General features: G+C 39.8%; 1 protein-coding gene across 1 annotated transcript in view; it reads left to right on the top strand.

The window, feature by feature from the left end:
- The window catches only part of LOC129888662 (long chain acyl-CoA synthetase 4-like), a 33,701-nt gene extending 11,453 nt beyond the window's left edge, over nt 1–22,248 (top strand). Inside the window, exons 10-20 of the mRNA XM_055963613.1 lie at nt 8,665–8,832; nt 8,946–9,056; nt 9,126–9,213; nt 15,917–15,983; nt 16,457–16,532; nt 16,632–16,749; nt 18,089–18,334; nt 18,426–18,565; nt 19,856–20,038; nt 20,134–20,253; nt 22,036–22,248. Of these exons, the coding sequence (XP_055819588.1) occupies nt 8,665–8,832; nt 8,946–9,056; nt 9,126–9,213; nt 15,917–15,983; nt 16,457–16,532; nt 16,632–16,749; nt 18,089–18,334; nt 18,426–18,565; nt 19,856–20,038; nt 20,134–20,253; nt 22,036–22,071 (1,353 nt within the window). The 3' untranslated portion in view covers nt 22,072–22,248. The remainder of the gene's footprint in view (nt 1–8,664; nt 8,833–8,945; nt 9,057–9,125; nt 9,214–15,916; nt 15,984–16,456; nt 16,533–16,631; nt 16,750–18,088; nt 18,335–18,425; nt 18,566–19,855; nt 20,039–20,133; nt 20,254–22,035) is intronic.
- Nucleotides 22,249–23,835: the final 1,587 nt, after the last annotated feature.

A 23,835-nucleotide genomic window follows, 5' to 3' on the forward strand; every position in this document is an offset into this window, starting at 1 on the left:
CAACTGGGTGGGTTGCCTCCCACCTAGCGCCTTATTTTTGGTCGTGGCTCGACTAAAATATATATATATATATACATATAATCGCAACATCAAACTCTATTTTTAAAGAAAAATAAAATTACAAGCTATAAGTCCTAAGTTACGATACACATCACGGGTTGCCTCCCGTGCAGCGCCTTATTTTCCGTCGTGGCACGACCCAGCTGTTGCCTCACTCATTTTCCAGTTCGATGGCTTCCTCTTCCCGGTTAACATCTTCACCAAAAAATTTTTTTACTCTTTGTCCATTTACCAAGAATGTAGACGTTTTCATTGTATTCCACAATTCCACAGCTCCATGTGACGTTGTACGCACCACCTCAAAAGGTCCACTCCATTTGGATCGCAATTTTCCAGGGAAGAGCTTGAGTCTAGAATTGAAGAGGAGTACCTTATGCCCAGGTTCGAAAGTGCGGGTGATGATGTGCTTGTCATGCCATCGCTTTGTTTTTTCCTTGTAGAGCTTAGCATTTTCATAAGCATGGAGCCTAAACTCTTCCATCTCGTGCAATTGATTCAGCCTCTTCCGTCCTGCTAGCTCTGGATTCAAATTAAGCTTCTTGATTGCCCAGTACGCTTGATGTTCTAACTCCACTGGTAGGTGACACGCCTTACCGAATACCATTTGGTATGGGGAGGTTCCAATGGGTGTTTTGTATGCTGTTCGGTATGCCCAAAGAGCTTCATCTAATTTTTCTTACCAATCTTTCCTTTGCGCATTCACAGTCTTTTGTAATATCTGTTTTACCTCTCTGTTGGATACCTCCACTTGCCCACTGGTTTGAGGATGATATGATGTAGCAACTTTATGCCTCATCCCATACTTAGCCAAGTGATTCTTTACTGTTTGATTTATGAAGTGTGACCCTCCATCACTGATAATTGCCCTGGGAGTGCCAAATCGAGTGAAGATGTGCTTTTTCACAAACTTGCTCACCATTTTCGAATCATTTGTAGGAAGGGCCACGGCTTCAACCCATTTGGACACGTAATCCACTGCCACTAATATATATTGATTTCCACATGAGAGAGGAAAAGGACCCATGAAGTCCATTCCCCATACATCGAAGATTTCAACCTCTAGAATGTTGTTCAAAGGCATTTCATGTCTTCGTGATATGGTGCCCGTTCTTTGACATTGGTCACAGTTCTTTACATAACCTGCAGCGTCCTTAAACAACGTAGGCCAAAAGAAACCCGATTGAAGTACCTTATGTGCAGTGCGCTCTCCTCCATGATGGCCGCCATATGGTGATGAGTGGCATGCAACCAATACTTGGTGTACCTCTACTTCTGGCACACATCTCCTCACCATTCGATCAACACCTCGCTTGAATAAATAAGGTTCGTCCCATATATAGAGGCGAACATCATGCATAAGCTTCTTCTTTTATTGTGAGGTAGCATCAGGAGGGAACACTCCACTAACAAGGTAGTTCACGATATCTGCGTACCATGGGAGATCTTGTACCTCTATTTCCAGCAGTTGCTCATCCGGAAATTCCTCCTTTATCGGCTCCTGCTCAGCCACATGGGGCGAACCCTCTAATCTTGATAGATGGTCTGCTATTTGATTTTCGCATCCCCTCCTATCTTTGATTTCAATATCGAATTCTTGTAACAACAGAATCCATCTGATGAGCCTTGGCTTGGCATCCTTCTTGTTGAATAGGTACCTAAGAGCTGCATGGTCAGTAAAAACAATCACTTTTGTACCTACCAAGTAAGAGCGGAATTTATCAAACGCATAGACCAACGCCAGCATTTCTTTCTTCGTGACCGTGTAATTTTCCTGAGCAGAATCAAGAGTTTTGCTTGCATAATAAATGGAATGAAAAATTTTCTCCTTCCTTTGTCCTAGAACTGCACCCACGGCTGTATCGCTTGCGTCACACATCAGCACAAAAGGTAACTCCCAGTTAGGAGCTAGTAGGATAGGGGCTTCAATCAGCTTTTTCTTCAAGAGTTCAAATGCCTGCAAACATTCATCATCAAAAACAAATTTTACCTCTTTTTCGAGCAACCCACACATTGGTTTGGCTATTTTGGAAAAATCTTTGATGAAACGCCGGTAGAATCCGGCATGACCTAAAAAACTTCGAACTCCTTTTACTGAGATTGGTGGCGGAAGTTTCTCAATCACTTCAAGTTTTGCTTTGTCCACTTCCAACCCATCTTTTGACACTTTATGTCCCAACACAATACCCTCTTTTACCAAGAAATGACACTTCTCCAAGTTTAAGACAAGGTTTGTTTCTTCACACCTTGCAAGTACTTTCTCTAGATTTTTCAAGCAAAGATCAAAAGACTCTCCGAAAACTGAAAAGTCATCCATGAAAACCTCTACAAAGTCTTCCACCATATCATGAAATATTGCAATCATACACCTCTGAAAAGTGGCAGGAGCATTGCAAAGGCCAAACGGCATACGCTTGAATGCATAAGTTCCGTAAGGGCATGTGAATGTTGTCTTTTCTTGATCCTCTGGTGCAATGGTGATTTGATTGTAACCTGAATATCCATCTAAGAAACAGTAGTATTCTTGGCATGCTAACCTATCAAGCATTTGGTCAATGAACGGCACAGGATAGTGATCTTTTCTTGTTGCATCATTCAACTTTCTGTAGTCCATGCATATGCGCCACCCAGTCACTGTTCTTGTAGGTATTAACTCGTTATTTTCATTTGTTATCACAGTCATTCCCCCTTTCTTTGGTACACACTGAACTGGGCTTACCCACTTACTATCAGAAATTGGGTATATTATGCCTGCATCTAGCCATTTAATTATCTCTTTCTTCACAACCTCTTTCATGATGGGGTTCAACCGGCGTTGTGGTTGTGCACTAGCCTTATGTCCTTCTTCCATGAAAATTCTGTGCATGCATAAAGCGGGGCTGATGCCATGAAGATCAGCCATTTGCCACCCAATGGCCTTTTTGTGCCTCTTTAGTACCTCCAGTGCTGCTAGGACCTGTGCCTCAGACAAAGCAGATGAAAGGATTATAGGTAAAGTGTTATTTATTCCAAGAAAAACATACTTGAGATGTGCTGGCAGTTTTTTTAACTCCAATTTAGGGGCTTCCTCGAGAGAAGGCTTGGGTGAAGGACCCAATTTTCTGTTTAAGGGTTCTACATTCTTCTTCCACATGTTAATATTTGGCATATCGAGTACACTTGCTAGCTCTTTAGCTTCCATGTCCTCTGCAATATCTTGACCCATTACGACTTTCGCCAATGGGTCATTTGAGGTAGTACATTGAGCTGATATTTCCTCGTCAATGATGGTTACAACATACAGCTCCTTATAAATTACAGGCAATTTCAGTGCATGATATACATCGAACACTTCCACTTTATCATGTGCTCTCATAGTCAATCTACCTGCAGCCACATCAATTAGTGTCCCGCCTGTTGCTAAGAACGGGCGTCCTAAGATAAAAGGAACATCGGGGTCCGGCTCAAAATCTAAAACGACAAAATCAACAGGGAAGATAAGGGATCCTACTTGTACCAAAACATCTTCAATGATACCATCAGGTCTAGCTACAGAACGATCAGCCAACTGTAGCAAAATAGTTGTTGCTTTAAGTTCCCCCAGGCCTAATTTCTTAAGCATGGATCTAGGCATTAAGTTGATACTAGCACCCAGATCACAGAGACCTCTTGCATTACTATATTTACCGATGGTTACCTGCACCGTGAAACTACCTGGATCTTTTAGTTTGGCTGGAAGCTTGCTTTTGTTCAAGATTCTTGAACTACACTCTTCAGTGAGTGCCACAGTTGCAAATTCAGCCAACTTGCTTTTATTGGCCACGATATCCTTGACGAATTTAGCATACTTTGGGATTCCCTGTAAAACATCAATCAAAGGCAAATTAATTTGCACCTATTTCAACAAATCTATAAACTTTGCAAAACACTCCTCTTTTTTCTTCTTTTTGAATTTTTGAGGAAATGGAGGAGGAGGTTTTGTCTTTGGTTCCTCTATTTCTTTTGACCCGCTAGGTTCACCTTCTTGTCCGACTTGCTCTTTGCCTTTTTCCTCTGCCAATTTTGCTTTGGGAGCCAATTCAGTGAGTGGGCGACCACTGCGAGTAGTCACGACATTCACCTGTTTGGGATTGGGGTCAGTGTTACCTGGTAAGCCCCCTTGTTGGCGAGAACTATGTGTACTTGCTAATTGCCCAAGCTGTTTCTATAAATTTTGGGTAGCCAGTTGATTTTGTCGGACATCGGAAGCTAGCTTGGCTTGGTCTGTCATGATTTGTTTCAACATGTCCTCAACACTCATGCTTCCCGATTTTGTTGATGCTTGATCAATTTGACTTTGAGCATCAATTTGACTTTGAGCATTGTATCCTTGACTAGGATTATTGTATTGGTGTCCACTTCCCTGTGGTCTGTATTGAGTTGGCCCATGATGATGATTTTGTTGATTTCCACCCCATGAGAAGTTAGGATGGTTTCTCCAATTTGGGTTGTAAGTATTTCCATAGTTTTGGTTACCAACACCCTTAGGTGCATTACCTACAAACTTTATTGATTCTGGATTTGCTCCACAATGTTCGGCCACATGCTCACTGCTTCCACATACTTCGCACCACATATGTTGTTGTTGAACCATGCTCACTGAAGCCTGCTGCTGTCCTTTTGCTAGTGTGTTGAAATGTGTTGTCATCATATTTTGCATTGCTGCAATTTGTGCTGTCAATGCAGTTACTGCATCAACCTCTAACATGCCTGCTTGTTTTTGGGTGACAGATCGAGCATTTCCTCCATTCCACTCCGGATTTCCTTGGGATATGCGATTTAACAATGTGTATAACTCATCATATGTTTTCTCCAGGGCTTGCCCACCTGCAGCTGAATCAAGAAGAATTTTGGTGTTAGGCTCCAACCCTTCTATGAAGGTATGGACCAAAACTTCGTTAGCCTGATAATGATGAGGGCAACTAATGAGTAATGATTTAAATCTGTCCCAAGATTGGTACAAATTTTCTCCTAACTTTTGCTTGAAGCTCAAAATTTCAGCCCTCAACTGAAACTTGCGGGCCAAATCATTCCACGAAGTGATTGAATTTGGTGGTTCCGACTTCAACCACCTCTTGGCTTCTCCTATCAAAGAAAAAGGAAACAATGTTAGTCTCACATAATCAGGAGATACCCCAATTGGTGTGTAAGTGTCGCTGATCTCCAAAAAATTTTGGATGTGAACTTGAGGGTCTTCATGAGACAATCCCGTGAACTGTCCATTAGAGTGCAACAATTGCACCATGTTCTGTTTTAATTCAAATCTCCCTCCAGCTGGCGGTTTCTGAATGCTGGAGGTGACATTTGCAGTGAGTGGGACTGCCACATCACGTACGATCCTGGCTGCCATGGCTGCAGGGAGCTCCTCTGGCAAGACCTCTCCTTCTAAATCGTGATTTTCCGCCAGATTTAGTTTATGTATTAAGTTTTGCGAAGCCGCTGTTCGCCTCTTCCGTTGAAAGAATCGTTCAGGCTCGGATAACGGATCTACAAGCTCTTTGTCTCTGTCCAGTGTAATGTTTAAGTTACCTACGAAAATTCACAGCTAAGACCAAGTTGTTAAAGCTAGCATAATCAACATAGAAAGTCAATTTGCCTAATTTCTAAGGTCCCCGGCAACGGCGCCAAAAACTTGTTATGGCTACAATTGCACACGCAAGTGTACGTAGTCTCTCAAGTAGTAAAGCGGCTCTTTCAAGCCAGATATCGAACCCACAGGGACCTTGATAAGGCAAACAGTTTCTTTCAAATGCCTCCACTAATTATAGTTATGCAATGAGGTTGAGATTGTTTGTTACTAATTTTTCGGAAATATAAACACTTTCTCGAAGTGAAGACAATGCTATAATTATGTATATTAATCGGGCTTTAAGAGATTCCAGGGCTATAGCATCATGTGAAATCATGTTTACTATCATTCAATCTTAGTTTCCGATGGGTTATTTAATTACTGATAAAAAGGGTTAATAATCCAATTATGGTTTTCCGACCTATAATTGCCTATCTTCATTGCCAACCTAACTACATCTTTGAGCGGTGATAGGTATGAAACAATAAAAACGCATTTAACTATCATCCTTTATCATAACCAAATGTGGTAAATAGGTATGTGTCACAAACATCCTATCTACTAATCATGCTAACGTATGTTAGTATGAACACATTCCTTCCCTTCTTTGTTCTATCTACCTGTCCTCTTCCGAATTCAAGATAAACAACATATATATCTTAATGCTGGCCAAGCATCAAAATTATAATCACAAGAATGGAAGAGTAATTAGAATCAACAACCCATCTTCCACCAAGTTTAAATGCTATTAAATCATGTTTCGTAGCTATAGCCCCGGAATTTGGGTGTTTAGCTACTCATATGTAAATAACAACAACCAGGAATCAATTCCAAATACATTAGAACACACTAAGGTAAGAAAAGAACCTAAGATGTTTTTGTGCTTCTCTTCTCTTTCTCTTTCTGCCTCCAAAAACACCTCTCTTTTCCGCCTCCCTCTTGCCCTAGCACACCCCACTATTTAAAGTGTTCTCTCTCCTTTCAATTATTGAAGAGCAGAATAATAAACAATTGGAAAGGTGATGGAGCTGTAGTGGCGCATCGCGCCACTATCGCGCCCAGAGAATTTCTGAAGAATTTCGTTTGGCGCTGCAGTGGGGCATCGCGCCACTATCGCGCCCAAAACATGCCGCAGTAGTTTGCATCCTGGCGCGTCGCGCCACTAAAGTATATGCAGGTTTTGGCGCTGCAGTGGCGCATCGCGCTACTATAGCGCCAGGACCATATTTTTTTGCCTTTTGCTTTGCAAAATCCCTGCATATGTTGGAACTCATACCTTATTTCACACTTGCTTGATTTTCATCAAAAACACGTCATTTGGCTTCAATTACTTCTCAGAATGCCACAGAACAATGGCCAAACATAGTGCATGGGCTTATAAATGCGCCCAAGATCAATGTATTGACGCGACAAATTCAAGGTGAGGTGCCATGGTGTATGCTTTTTGCGGACGACATAGTCCTCATCGATGAGACTCGTAGCGGAGTTAACGCTAAGCTGGAAGATTGGAGACGCACCTTGGAGTCTAAAGGGTTTAAGCTGAGTAGGACCAAGACAGAGTACCTAGAGTGCTAGTTCAGTGAGACACCTCAGGAGGTTGGCGCGGAAGTTAGGCTTGGTGCTCAGGCCATCCAAAAGAGAATTAGTTGCAAGTATCTTGGGTCTATCATGCAAGGCAGCGGGGAGATTGACGATGATGTCACACATCGTATTGGGGTAGGGTGGATGAAATGGAGGCTCGCTTCCGGAGTGCTATGTGACAAGAATGTGCCACCAAAACTTAAGGGCAAGTTCTACAAAGTGGTGGTTAGACCAGCTATGTTATATGGGGCAGAGTGTTGGCCAGTTAAGGTCTCCCACGTGCAAAAGATGAAAGTTGCCGAGATGAGAATGTTGAGATGGATGTGTGGGCATACCAGGAGCGACAGGATTAGAAATGAGGCTATTCGAGACAAGGTAGGAGTGGCCTCGGTGGAAGACAAGATGCGGGAGACGCGACTGAGATGGTTTGGGCATGTGAAGAGGAGAGTCCCAGATGCACCAGTGCGGAGATGTGAGAGGTTGGCCATGGATGGTTTCAGAAGAGGTAGGGGTAGGCCGAAGAAATATTGGGGAGAGGTGATCAGACAAGACATGGTGCATTTACGACTTACCGAGGACATGACCTTAGATAGGAGGGTGTGGAGGACACACATTAGGGTAGAAGGCTAGTACATAGTGGCATTATTCCCCCTTATCCGTAGGCGTATTAATGCACTCTGATTTCTTGTACTCTGATTTATGGTATTTATGTTATTATCTAATAATACCTACTGTTTTTTGTGCTTTGATTATACTATTGTTTGGACCGCTTTCGTTATCTACTTATCTACTTTTAATATTCTTGTCTGACCTTTTTCTATGCTTCTATTGAGCCGAGGGTCTTTCGAAAACAGCCGTCCTACATTGGTAGGAGTCAGGTCTGCGTACACTTTACCCTCCCCAGACCCCACGATGTGGGATTTCACTGGGTTGTTGTTGTTGTTGTTGTTGTATACTTGTTAGTCATTCATTGGCTCGTCAATATAATTTACTACCAAAATATTCATGTTTGGCAGTGCACTGAGATCATAGACAATATGTGAAGAAATAGTCTCCTATGAGCTGGAGGATAGGAAATTAATTAATAAAAAATTACTGAGGCACAGGTTCTGGGTTGATTTCTAGTTCCTCACTTCCCAATGCTGCTATATGCTTGGCCTATAGAGAGAATCTGTTCAATAAATGAGCGGGGGGCTTAGACACAAACTATGGACAAAGAAATAATTGTTTTTATTAAAACTTAGCCACAAAAGGAAATAGGGAGAGAATAATAAACCCACCATTATTGAGTGAAGAAAGAGAAAGTTAGCAACAAGAAGTTCATTCACTGGGAATATAATGATTGATGCACCACTTCCCTACCCTTTTTTGGACATCACATACATATATGACCTGGATTATTCTTTAAGCTAAATATCGCACTTCTTCAATATGTGCAGGGAAGCAAAAATCAGTATGATCTTCCACTGAAAAAGAAGAATGATATCTGTACAATAATGTATACTAGTGGAACAACTGGAGAACCCAAGGGTGTGATGATCTCGAATAATAGCATTGTTACTCTTATAGCTGGAGTGAAGCGTTTTCTTGAGAGTGTAAATGAGGTGGTGAGATATATCTTCTTTTTATTTGCATGTGTTTTGTTAAAGCATACCGAAAGTATTAATTTTGCTGGAAAATATGTTTCTTTTAAGTTCTATCTAACATTTTTGTATTGCAGCTGACAATGAATGACGTATATCTCTCATATCTTCCCTTGGCACATATCTTTGATCGAGCGATTGAAGAGTGTTTCATTAGGCATGGTGCCTCAATAGGGTTTTGGCGAGGGGTAAGATGTCCAAATCTTCTATGAAATGATGCAAGAGCTTATCTTATGCATTTATTATGATGTTTTCAGGATGTCAAATTACTCACTGAAGACATTGGAGAGCTGAAACCAACTGTCTTCTGTGCAGTACCTCGGGTATTAGACAGAATATATTCAGGTAATATCTTAATCTACCTTACAATTGATTCATATAAAGTGACGTACCTTTCCACCCATTTACTAATATTGACCTCCTTTTCTTATGAAAATCTGTGTGTTTGACTGGAGTACCAATGTACTTCAGATGTGACTTATGTAGAAAGCCTGTAGACACAAAATAACTGTACTAGCATCATTTCTTCTTTATAACAATGATGTTCGAGACAACGTGCGTGCACCTCGACTATTCCTGTGGATACCTGCAACCTCCGCCAACACAGGTATTGAGTAACTTCGCCCACCAACACCTAGACAAATGAGAAAAAATCACCTAATGCCTTTCGCCTCTACGAGGATTTGAATTGATTCAAAGGTTTGCACCCACTTTATTGACAAAAAGGCCACATCCTTAGATGCTAATACAAGTAGAATTCTACAACTTTACAGATCTCCACATATTAACGCCAGACATAAACTTTAGATAGGATGTAGAATTATGCTTACAGAAATTAAGGATGCCATGAAAAATATGAGGGTTAGAAACACTTGTGTTCCAGATAGTCACTCTTGTAGAGATTTGGAAATATCTTGGAGAAGTTGGTGTGTTATGGCTTACACCATATTCAATGTCATATTAAGGAGCCGGAAGATGCCATTAGTGGAGAAATAGTACCTAGATTCCGATGTATAAGCACAAAGGAGATATTCAAAGTAGTGTAAATTATCGTAGCATTAGACTTATGAGTCATATGATGAAACTTTGGGAAAGAGATATACTGTGTAGAGTTAGGGACACTACAAGAGTGACAAAATCGATTTGAAATTTTACCAGGTAGATGTACAAATGTTATATTTTTGCTAAAAATTGATGGAAATTTATAGATGAAGGAAGAAGGATTTGCACATGATATTCATTGACGTAGAGAAGCGTATGATAGAGTTTCCAGGAAAAGTTCCTTGATAGGTGATATATACATATATATATATACATATATGTATGTATGTATGTATGCCATAAAGGACAAGAATAACGGAACCATTACTAGTGTGAAAATAGCCGTAGAAAATGCTGAGTTTTCCATGACCCTGGTTTATATTAGATATTTACTTTAAGCCACTGCATGTTTACCCCAATTATGGATGAGCTAACCCACATTATAAATGCTGAAGTCTCTTGGCGTGTGCAATTTGCAGGCGATATCAGTTAATTGATGAAACTAGGGGGTCTACTAAAAGCTTGTTTGTGTGTTAAGTAGGTTGAGAGTTTACAGCCTAGCGATGGTATTTTGAGGCAAAAGTTGAAGCTAAAAATCACCCCCGTTACAACTGGTATCAGAGCACGACGAGAAGCTGACGATGGACAACACAATGACGAACGCAGGTAACACAAAGGATCGTGTGGCAGCCCTTGAAACACTGGTGGGAATTGTGGATGATACAACGACTATTGTGGGTCGTATTCACCACTTGACTACTGAACTTGCTCGGTTTCGTGAGATAGCGAGTATCAAAAACGCGGAGTATGATGAATTCCATGAAAGGTCTTAGGCTCAGATTGAGGATCTGAGAAAGGAAAACGAAACCTTGAACTTGGAGATTGTGGTGCTGCGAAGGGCCATTGCTGCAGGCCCTAGTGCAAGCCAAGATGTTGAATGCTCCAAGGTACGTGTTCCTGAACCAAAAGCCTTCACAGGTTCACGATCGGCGAAGGAATTGGAGAACTTTCTTTGGGATATGGAGCAGTACTTTACTACTGCCCGTATCTCTGATTCGGAAAAGTTAAACATCACTACAATGTACTTGTCGGGTGATGCAAAACTTTGGTGGCGAACTAGAGACGCGGACGAAGTTAGTGCTGGCAGGCCCAGGATTGATTCGTGGGAGAAACTAAAGAAAGAGATGAGGGACCAATTTCTGCCTAGCAATGCCTCATGGATTGCTAGGGATCGTTTGAAGAGATTGAGGCAGACGGGTTCAATCAGGGATTACATTAAGGAGTTCACCTCGCTGATGTTAGACATTCAAAACATGTCTGATGAGGACAAACTTCACAATTTTATTTCAGGTATGCAGGCTTGGGCTCAGAACGAACTAAGGAGGAAGAACGTGAAGGACCTCCCTAGTGCGATTGCAGCGGCCGACTCTTTGGTGGACTTTCGCTCTTTGCGGGTACCTTCTGAAACTCCAACTTCTTCTAAGTCAAAGAAGAAGGCTGAAAAGAAGAAGGATGAGAGGAAAGGAGGCGCTGACAAAGGCAAAGTTGACTCTAAGGAGAGGAGCAAGAAAGCAATATCTTGGGGAAAGGCCTCTACTCTACGAACCAAGTCTTTCTGACGAGGCACCAGCTTTCTTTTTTGATCCTTGAGTAGCATTTCCTTTCACTGAGGAATGGGCGGATACTTTAACATAGGCGGATGTGGGACACAGAAAGAATAGATTCAGGTGCATTTCTGCCTAGCAATGCCTCATGGATTGCTAGGGATCGTTTGAAGATATTGAGGCAGACGGGTTCAATCAGGGATTACATTAAGGAGTTCACCTCGCTGATGTTAGACATTCAAAACATGTCTGATGAGGACAAACTTCACAATTTTATTTCAGGTATGCAGGCTTGGGCTCAGAACGAACTAAGGAGGAAGAACGTGAAGGACCTCCCTAGTGCGATTGCAGCGGCCGACTCTTTGGTGGACTTTCGCTCTTTGCGGGTACCTTCTGAAACTCCAACTTCTTTTAAGTCAAAGAAGAAGGCTGAAAAGAAGAAGGATGAGAGGAAAGGAGGCGCTGACAAAGGCAAAGTTGTGGCGGATGCTGGTAGTTCGAGGAACAAATCAGCAAGCGACAAGGGATGCTGGACGTGCGGAGGAAATCACATGGCCAAGAACTGCCCCAATTGCGAACGTGTTAATGCCATGATTGCTGGAGGAGCTAATACGAATGAGGAAGGTGGAGTGGTGGCTGCCTTGGCAAACCCACTAGGTTTGCTCTTGAATAATCACATTTCATTAGTAAATGCTGTGGGGGAGTCATCAAACAACCCTCATTCTTCGTTGTTGCATATCGAGATGAAGTTGGATGACAAGGTGCTGGTAGCCATGGTTGATACAGGGGCTACGCACACATTTGTATCAAACTTGCAGCAAAATTCGGGCTAAGGGGCAATGCACAAGCCCTTGACACTGCCTTCGCCCCATGCGCCTTTAGGAGTCTGCCAATCTACTATTGCCTGCACCTTCTTTGGGTCCATGCGCACTTGGTTCTGACTCACCAAGTGTCCAAGAATTTTTTTTTCTTGTTGAGCAAATTCACACTTCTCCATTTTGACATAAAGTTGGTACTCTCGCAATCGAGACAGCACCAACTTCAAGTGGCCAACATGTTCATCCAGCGAGCGACTATATATGACAATATCGTCTAAGTATACTACTACAAAGTCATCAAGATACTCAAACAACACATTGTTTATTAAGTTACAGAAAGTAGCCGGGGCATTGGTTAGCCCAAACGGCATTACAAGAAATTCGTAAGAACCATATCTAGTTACACAAGTAGTTTTAGGTTCATCCCCATCCGCTATTCTAACCTGCCAATACCCAGACCTTAGATCTAGCTTAGTAAACCAGCTAGCCTTGCTCAACCTATCCATAAGATCTTGAACTAAGGGAACAGGATATTTGTTTTTCACTGTTACCTTATTCAACGCCCGGTAGTCCACGCACATTCGCATTGTCCCATCCTGGTTCTTTTGGAATAGAACAGGAGCACCATAGGGAGCTTTAGACGGCTGAATTAGGCCTGCATCCAACAACTCGTTCAGTTGTTTCCTTAATTCAGTCAGTTCCTTAGGAGCCATCCAATAAAGGAGCTTGCGCTGGAGCAATTGATCCCGGTAGCAACTCGATCTTATGATCAATGTCCCTTCTAGGTGGCAAAGTCTTGGGAAGTTCTGGGGGCATGACATCTTTGAACTCTCCCAAAACGTGAGCCACACACTCAGGAACATCAACTCGCACGTCAGGTTTTACCTCCACCAAGGCAGCAGGGAAGGTATCTACAGCCCTCTCTCTACCGACATGGCAGAAATTATGGGGCTCTTGTACTTCTGTATTTTCTCCGCTTCGCCATAAGGATGAACAGCCTTAATAAAGCTGGTCATTCCCTCCTGCATCACCATTACTCCATCAAGGTGAGGCATAGGACCAAAACAATTTCTTCTCAAGAAATCGATTCCAAGGATCATATCGAAATCCCCAAGTGGAATCATCATCAGGCTATGCTTCCCTGCCCAAGGTCCGGCACTGACCTTCATCGTAGGCCATCCCTTCTATCAATTGAGCAACCTGATTAACAGTCTGCATGTAATTCGGGCTCTTGGTCAGCCTTAGCCCGAATTTTGCTGCAAGTTTGACATCTACAAATGTGTGCGTAGCCCCTGTATCAACCATGGCTACCAGCACCTTGTCATCCAACTTCATCTCGATATGCAACAACGAAGAATGAGGGTTGTTTGATGACTCCCCCACAGCATTTACTAATGAAATGTGATTATTCAAGAGCAAACCTAGTGGGTTTGCCAAGGCAGCCACCACGCCACCTTCCTCATTCGTATTAGCTCCTCCAGCAATCATGGCATTAACACGTTCGCGATTGGGGCAGTTCTTGGCCATGTGATTTCCTCCGCACGTCCAGCATCCCTTGTCGCTTGCTGATTTGTTCCTCGAACTACCAGCATCCGCCACAACTTTGCCTTTGTCAGCGCCTCCTTTCCTCTCATCCTTCTTCTTTTCAGCCTTCTTCTTTGACTTAGAAGAAGTTGGAGTTTCAGAAGGTACCCGCAAAGAGCGAAAGTCCACCAAAGAGTCGGCCGCTGCAATCGCACTAGGGAGGTCCTTCACGTTCTTCCTCCTTAGTTCGTTCTGAGCCCAAGCCTGCATACCTGAAATAAAATTGTGAAGTTTGTCCTCATCAGACATGTTTTGAATGTCTAACATCAGCGAGGTGAACTCCTTAATGTAATCCCTGATTGAACCCGTCTGCCTCAATCTCTTCAAACGATCCCTAGCAATCCATGAGGCATTGCTAGGAAGAAATTGGTCCCTCATCTCTTTCTTTAGTTTCTCCCACGAATCAATCCTGGGCCTGCCAGCACTAACATCGTCCGCGTCTCTAGTTCGCCACCAAAGTTTTGCATCACCCGACAAGTACATTGTAGTGATGTTTAACTTTTCCGAATCAGAGATACGGGCAGTAGTAAAGTACTGCTCCATATCCCAAAGAAAGTTCTCCAATTCCTTCGCCGATCGTGAACCTGTGAAGGCTTTTGGTTCAGGAACACGTACCTTGGAGCATTCAACATCTTGGCTTGCACTAGGGCCTGCAGCAATGGCCCTTCGCAGCACCACAATCTCCAAGTTCAAGGTTTCGTTTTCCTTTCTCAGATCCTCAATCTGAGCCTAAGACCTTTCATGGAATTCATCATACTCCGCGTTTTTGATACTCGCTATCTCACGAAACCGAGCAAGTTCAGTAGTCAAGTGGTGAATACGACCCACAATAGTCGTTGTATCTTCCACAATTCCCACCAGTGTTTCAAGGGCTGCCACACGATCCTTTGTGTTGCATGCGTTCGTCATTGTGTTGTCCGTCGTCAAGCTTCTCTTCGTGCTCTGATACCAGTTGTAACGGGGTGATTTTTCGCCTCAACTTTTGCCTCAAAATACCACCGCTAGGCAGTCAACTCTCAGCCAACTTCAGCCTACTTAACACACAAACGTTTGACACTTAAAACAAGTAAATATCAAACACACGCACACGGAAACTAACACAATATACAGGCAATCAACCCAACCTTTATTAATCTCTCACTCAGATTGTACAAAGGAATACACTCGGAATATGGCTAAGTCTACAAAACTTTGCTAACACTTGAACTCTCTTGCTAGCCAACACTTAGCCAATTCTACCTACTATTTATAGGGAACGTAGCAGCAGCCTTAGGGGGAGGGACGTGCATGGAAGTACATGCATTACATGGGGGAATCATGGGAGAACAGCCCTGTAGCGTGTCCTTAAATTTCGGAGATCATGGGATGTGGTCTTCAGAGAACTGCCACATGTGCCTGGCACGCTGCTCAACTGTCGCGTGTGCCGCGCGCGTGCCTTGCCAGCGCTGCTTTGCCAGCGCCTCGCCAATGCCTTGCCCGCACTGCCTTGCCAGCACCATGCCACGCTGAGACACTTGCAAGTCGAAGTAACACATAATATAGAACTGCATTTTCTATAGTACTTTTTACACCTATGAAAAGATGTACTTTCTATAAATTAGTTTACCAATAAAAAGTCAATTCGCTCCATTCTCATTCCCTCATATTTGAATATGGATCAGAACAAACCGATGTCTTGAGCTTGAGTCACTGGCTCACATCAACAAAAAATCCAATGTGCTCGACTTAAGAAAAAGAATCAAGACCCCCACATGATTAAATTTGTTAAAGCTGTAAGATAAATAAATAAAAATCTTATTTTTTCTTACCGCTTAAGCTTTTTGGTGGGGTGGTTCACACAATAATAAGATAAAATAGTCTTCTGTTAGAGACAATATAAGTTGTGGGATTCACTATTGTTCACTGTGGAATTAGCTTCTTTCTCTTGGTATACTTTTGGCTTTGTGCACTTAGTGTCTTATTATTCTGGGTCATTTGACTAATTGCACCGAGCATGCTCAGGTTTGCAACAGAAAATTTCTTCAGGGGGTCGGCTAAGAAGCACCTTGTTCAATATTGCATATGCTCGGTAAGTTCTGTTCCATATTTCTCAAAGAGATGGCAACTTTTTTGTCGATGCAAATATCAGTATTTTAAACTCAATGTTTGAGCTTTGAAGTGCTTCAATTGTCTTAATGATGGTCTGTTGCCAGGGAAGGTACTGTGTCTGTGGTTGGAAAAAGATGCATCTGATGATCGCCCTGTTTGATTTTTGGAAATACCTTTTTACTTGTCTGGACAAAAATAGGTGTTTCACATTGTTGGATTTATACTCTTATACAATGCTAGCACTTTCTGTTCTACTTTCAAATGTAGAGATTAGTTCTTTAAGTCAATACAAGCATTTTCACTTTTGAATTGATTTTCCATGTGCATTTGGTTGCATTCTGTATATTTGAGAAGACATTTGGTCCCAGTTTTTGGTTTAGTATGAATGTTGGAACTTATTTGAGGCATTTTCTATTTGAGCCTGTACCTTACCTACCTTTTTAAAATCCGCAGAAAACTTCAATATTTGAAGGATGGGTGTAAATATCACGAAGCATCTCCAATATCTGACAAAGTTGTTTTCAGTAAGGTGGTGTAGATACTCTTGCAGCAGCTGATACATCTTCTAAATTTGCTTCCTGTTGTACCAGTAGATATGAAACTTCGATTGCTTCTGCTTATTTCTTAGGTAAAAGATGGGCTAGGAGGCAGAGTGCGCCTTATATTATCTGGAGCAGCACCCCTCTCATCTCATGTAGAAGCTTTTCTGCGAGTTGTAGCATGTGCTCATGTTCTTCAAGGATATGGTATTTTATTCTAACCCTCACATTAATTCCATCTATGGTGTTAAACTTATTGTCTTGCTCCATCCCGAAATAATCAACAGCCTTAATTTGCTTCTTTATTTTACTTTTTTTTTTTTGTAAAAAGATATGATAAATCTCATGGTTTATAATCTTGTCATAAGCGACATCAGCAGTTGTTCTGTCTGAGTGTTGATTATAGCTGAAGTAAGTAAACTTTTAAACTATTCGGCAGAAAAGCTTCTATTGTAATTTTACAGAAACAGATCTAGCATGGTAATTTAGGTTTCTGCTTGAATTGTTCTGGAATTTGGCATTTCTGTAGCTTCTATGGGGAGTAATATATTGACATTTGGAAAGTACTGGGATTTGGCAGAAGTCACTTTTGATGTTGCAACCGTGTTGGATTCACCAAAAATACACTACTTTTGGAGAATCCGACACGCACCCGTTGACATTTTTAAAGAGTTCGAGCAACATAACTAATCATAGACTTCTCTAAGCCTACATCAGATAAAGTAATACCATAAATGGTGTTAATAAAATGAATTTAATATCAGCTCACCCTAGACCCAACATGTTATATTCAATTGAAAAATTAAAATAAGTGATGTTTGTTTCCCTAGGATTTAAAACTTATACCTTCCTCTCAAATTTCCTCTGCATTCATCTATCAGCATAATGTTAACTTGGCTGAAATTTGATGCGTACTTTTGTCAGTATTGAGAGATTGTTGGCTTTTATTGTTTTGTACGAATTAACGTGTGTTGGACATTTGGTGGTCTTGGGTTCGTTCCAAGTGGGCTGACCCGACCCAGTTTTGAAAGATATAAGATAAAAAATAACTCCCTCGGTAAAGCCAAGGAAATAATTAAAATGGTGTTTATAACCATTCAATGAGACAAACAAATTTAAGTAAATTAAGGTATTTGGTTGGATAGACTTCTTAAAAAGTTCTAAGTCGAGATTTGGCAGTTTTCATTGTAGTATGTACAGTTTAACTCTAGAAACTTTGTGAAGCAATAATGAAGTGTTAGTGATATGCCAAGTAGATTTATGGTCCTGGTTAGAGAAGTCATTTGTTGCTAAGATTTGGACATAAGAACATAAGTCTTCTTGCAAGCTGTTTTTGAACATAAAGAAGCAACTTCGGACAAATTATAGTGATACATATACAATTAGCTCTCATTTGTGTCTATATTGTAATTTTATTTTAGATTTTACGATTATGGATGAGAAATTGTTTGGTTTCTTTAGATTGCGTAAGTAATTGTATTGTTGTTCCTGATGATTTGCTAGTGTGTGTTCTTGCCAAAGCTGATGATTTAGCATTTACTTTTAGGTCTTACTGAAACATGTGCTGGTACATTTGTATCTCTACCCAATCAGTTTGATATGCTTGGTACGGTTGGTCCTCCGGTGCCCAATGTGGATGTATGCTTAGTGTCTGTTCCTGAAATGGAATATGATGCTCTTTCAAGCACACCACGTGGAGAAATATGTGTGAGGGGAGACACACTGTTTTCTGGTTACTACAAGCGTGAGGATTTGACAAAAGAAGTCATGATTGATGGATGGTTCCATACAGGTTTTTCTATAATAAAAAATCCGCTTGAACTGATAAATGTCCCACTTGTTAAAAAGTTTTAATTGAACTTGTATCCAAAAAATCTTTTCAGGGGATATTGGTGAGTGGCAACCAAATGGTAGCTTGAAGATAATTGATCGCATGAAGAATATTTTCAAGCTATCACAAGGAGAATATGTTGCAGTCGAAAATTTGGAGAATGTATTTGGCAATAACCCTATTATTGACTCGGTAACTAACCCCATTAGGTGCATTGCCTCTAAACTATAGCAACTTGGTGACTTCGTGTGTGCAATTTATTTTCTGAACAAATAAGGTAGAAATTTCCATCCACCCGTGATCTATCTGTGCGAACACTATGCTGTTAAAAGAAAGAAGCATTATTCATTTTAAAATCTCATTCTTTATGCAAATATATTTCGTTGTCAATTGACAAATGTTTAATTTAGTTCTGGAATGATGAGATGGAATGCATAAATATCCCTAGGTATTCCCTAGGTCTAAAGCTGAAGAGTGATGATTGGTGAAATAAGCTTTGTTTCATGGTATATAATTCTAAGATGAAATGTTTTTCCCTGTGTGGATAGACATTCCATTACATGTCCTCAAATGAGTTTGAAAAATGATTAATACACAAATAGATGTTGTTAGAAATATATTGGTAGTACACCAGCCCTTCCTAAACTACTGATTACTGAAGGAGTTGGTGCGCTAAATCATCTTTGTTCACTTTGCTATATTTAGCCACATTTTATTCTAATACTATGTATTTTGTCATCTTCCTTATAACAGAAAAAAACTAAAGTAATTTGTGTGTAGCTCTTTCTATACAAATATAAATTGGGGAGCAGCAAAATGTGATGTTGAAAGCTGACAAATTGCCACTGCTTTCCATAAGATTCTCTTAGCTTTCCCGATCTTTCCACCATGATATTCATAGAGTTAGTGATCCAGTTTTGGGCATAATGTAAATGAATATTAATATAGAATAGAGCATAGTGTACAAGTGTTGAGCCATCACACAGTTTATTATACATGTGTGCTAGAATCGAGATTCTGTTTAATGTACAGTGCAAGGTGAAAGTCATAAATGAAATTGAACCCCGAATCTCATTCCTGGCTAACCATGAACAGAGTGGAGGGTGGGCCAAGAACTCTCTATAAGGGGTCTTTCTCCAACAATATTCCCTAGGCTTACTATTAACGTGTGATAGAAAGTTTTTGGGCATAATACACCAAATTTTCATAAAGAATAGAGCATATCGGTAAATCTGTTCAATATTTTAATGTTCTTTAGAGATAGAAGCCTTCATTATCTCTAGTTAAGTCAAGTTCATTGAGCCTCATCAGCTCATGCTGCATCTCGTTTTGATTGACGAACTTTTGAAGGGTTGATTGTCTGTCATGAATAGTGCTAGCTGCATTATTGGTTCTCTAGGATTAGATAATATGGTCTGGTAGTAACACAGTTATCCACTTTAGACTCCACGATTCTCAGTTTTTCTTCTTGATTGGCTTCAGGTATGGGTATATGGGAGCAGCTTTGAGTCTTTCCTTGTTGCTGTTGTTAATCCAAGTAAACAAGAGGTTGAAAAATGGGCCAAACAGAATGGCCTCTCTGGGGATTTTAATTCCCTATGTGAAAATTCAAAGGTGAAAGAGCACATACTAGGGGAGCTCACAAAAGCTGGAAAAGAAAAGAAGGTTTGTTTCTCTTCCGCCTCCACGGTTGTGTTCCATTATTTGATGTTTTGCAGAAAAAGCCAAGCTTATGTAAACATGACTTATTTTCTTTGCAGCTGAAGGGATTTGAGTTCATAAAAGCTCTACACCTCGATCCAGTTCCATTTGACATGGAACGTGACCTCCTGACTCCAACATTTAAGAAGAAGAGACCACAGTTGCTTAAATACTACAAGGTAAATTCTTTTTTATCTGTGTGTGAATGTTATGGTGATATCCTCTATCATACCTCCAACTTTTTTGGGACTAAAGCTTAGTTGTTATTGTTCTTGATCCACGTCCAAAATTTTCCATTTTATCTTGTCTTCCTCTTATTTCACTGCTATTATATTCTCTATTGGGGGAAAACAGTCTGTTGCATGCTCCTTTGCCTTAATAACAATATTATTTCAATGGACATGAGAAAAGGAGTAGACATATGACCAATGATCGTGTTCTTTAACCCAGGGGCGGACCTACATGCATCCTAGGGGGTTCATCCGAACCCCCTTCGTCGAAAAATTACACCGTATGTATAGAATCAATTTGTTGATTTATGAGTATATATTTAATAATGAACCCCCTGAACACAAGCCAAAGACTTGGTCCAGCGGTAAAGGGGTTCACGAAATTGCAAATTCTGGAGCTAAGTCTGCGGGTTCGAGCCCGGGTAGCAACATTTTTTTTTTCATATTTTAGTTTCAGCCAATTTTAATTTTTATTTGCTTAATAAATGAAACGTCCAACCCCAATATTGTAATATTAAACTATATTATATGTGTTTAATTATTTTACATTAATATTTTAGAGCACAACATAAAATGAATTACACTTTACAATAAATTTTTTTCTATTTTTATAAAATTAAGTAAAAGTTATAACTTTTTTTGAGTTTTCATATTTAAAATTTTAAAAAAAATTCTCTCATACTCATTTTAAGTCAAACATTTAATTTTTATTTGATTAAGGAATAATATGATTATAAGTAAGATTAAATAAATAGGATTGGATTTTGGAAATATTCTCTTATCCTTCTACTACAGATTAGTGACCACAACTTAAGAAAAAATATGCCTTTAACGTACAAATTAAGAATTAAGAAAATCCTCATTATTAAACTTTCATTTAATTATTTCTCTTATTTTAATATATTTTTTTGGATAGTATAATCTTTTGTGTTCCTTATTTAGTTTCAAAAATTGAATAATGTATTTATACAACAATGACGGCGACAGAACCCATAATTAAAATTTTAAAAATACATTTTCTCATATTGATTTTAATATTATGTCAAACGCGTACTTTCTCTATTTTATTGTTAGTGTTGAGCTAAAGTTGAATTTTATCTAGTTGCTTATATTTGATCCGACCCGTTCATATATGACCCGATCCGATCTGCTTATTTGTGGATACTATTAGCGTGTTTACTTATTTTTTTGAACCCCCTCGATGAAAATCCTGGTTCCGCCACTGCTTTAACCCATTGTTGACATTTACTGTTAAACGGTACCTCATTCGTTGAGAGAATGGATTATTGTCTCCTTATATAATCTTGGTCATTCCTCACCATATGAGCTAACTTTTGAAGTTGAGTTAGACCCTAGGATCTTTTTCTTCTCGTGGACTACCCAAAGACTAGAGTTCATGTTCATGAGCAGAAATATTGGTTATTTTGTTCATAGCATGATCAATAATCTTCAATGCCCAAGATTGTTCTTAACATTAGTTTTTCTTGATTATATCTAGAAGGAAATTGCCTAGAAAGACGTATAATTTCTTGGAATCAATGCAGACAGTGTCAAAGATAAAGCAAAATGAGGAAGAAAACAAAGTTCATGTTATATATTTGTCAACGTCGGTTCCTAATTCTATATGCATTTAGTTTATGAACTTCCCGTAACAGAAAACTACCTCTACATATTTCATAATTCTGTTTTTTGTGTACATGTTCATTTCTGATTTGATTCAATTTTGTGCAGGATGTGATTGACGCCATGTACAAGGATACTAAATGAACTTGCAAGGCTTGAAACTAGCACCTTTTCTTTTTAACTAAACCTCCCTCTGTTTTTTTGTTTGTTTGTTTTAGTACTGTACATATCACTCAAAGAATATGAGATTGTTTTATCAAAACTGGATCAGCCTGTAATACATGGGAATCTTATTTCTTATTAATTTGCTTTAATTTATACCTAGCAAGACGTTGAGTTATGTCACTAGATTATCTTCTTGCACAAATCAATAGTGGGCGTTTGGATAGAGAAATTGTGCAGTTCAGGAAAAGGTAATAGTTTTTCAAGTTGAGAGTGGTATTTGAAACTTGAGTTATGTTTGGACATCAATACAGATTGAAATTATTTTTGAATTTTTGTGAGGGATTTAGAGGGAAAATTGTAAAAATAGTTTTTTGGAGTTCTGCAAATTTCAGGAAATTTCGAAATTCAATCTCAAGTTTGAAATAAAATTATAAAAATTCCATGCACGAATAGTTTTTCAAAATAAAATTCTGAGAAAAAAGTGAAAACTATCCATGACCAAACGGATAATAACAATAAACAAAACACAATAGTGGCAAATCAAGTTATTCAAGAAGTACACATGGATTCACAACAATGACTTTGTAGTAGTTTGAATAATTGACGATATTGGTTATTAGAACACTAACACTTACTAAAACGAGTTTTTCTTGATCTATGATCGGGAGGATGAAAGTGAGTTAGAATGCTAATTTCTCATTTGCAAACCAACCCTTTCTATAAGTTCTTTCTCAGAGAATAAAGAATGGAGGAGGAAAATCTTAATAGAATTTAATCAAGCAAACGACAAGTCGAAGACAATAATATATGAAAAATAAAGATATGAGTGGTTGACTGGGGGTTGTTTAATGCTATTTTGAAGACGACAAAAATGACCAATGAATGAAGGTGGAGTACAATGGTTCCATTATACAAGAACGAGGGTGATACCAAAAACTGTTATACTTACATGGATATCAAATTGATAAGTCACATTATAAAAGTTTGGGAGAGAATGATGGAGATGAGGCTGTGGAAAAGGGTGTCCATTTTTTATAATCAATTTGAATTCATGTCGAGGCGATCGACTATTGAAGCCATCCACCTTATGCAGAGACTGGTGGAGAAATACAAGGAAAGGAAAAGGGATCTGCATATGGTGTTCATTGACCTTAAAAAGACTTATGACAAAGTCCCGAGGATGTCCTCTGAAGGTGTTTGGAGGCTAAAAATGTCCCAATGATTTAATTTATATTAGGAAGATAAAGGACATGTATTTTGATGAATGAGTTGACACGGTCTATTCAAGAGGAAACTCCATAATGTATGTTATTTGTGGATAACATAGTACTGATTGATACGATACGGAACAAAGTTTATGCTAGATTGGGGATTTGGAGACAAACTCTAGAGTCCAAATGCAAAGATAGTTTATCCTTGCGGGGAGGACCTAAGCTGAGTACACAAAGAAGGTTCAAATTGAGCAGGACCAAAATAGAATATTTGAAATGCAAATTCAGTGTTGCATTAGATGAAACAAATGTAGAAGTAAGGCTTGCCATACTGACTATTTCAAGAGAGAGTTTTGAGTATCTTGAATTTGTAATCCAGGATAGTGAAGACATCAACGATAATGCCACACACCACATTGGGACAAAATGGATAAAATGAAGGCTTGCTTCTGAAACTTGTGTGATAAGAAGGTACTACCTAAATATAAAGATAAGTTCTTAGAGTAGTGTTAGACCGTACTTGTTGTATGGG

Source organism: Solanum dulcamara, chromosome 5 (genome assembly GCF_947179165.1).
Source record: "Solanum dulcamara chromosome 5, daSolDulc1.2, whole genome shotgun sequence".
Taxonomy (NCBI): domain Eukaryota; kingdom Viridiplantae; phylum Streptophyta; class Magnoliopsida; order Solanales; family Solanaceae; genus Solanum; species Solanum dulcamara.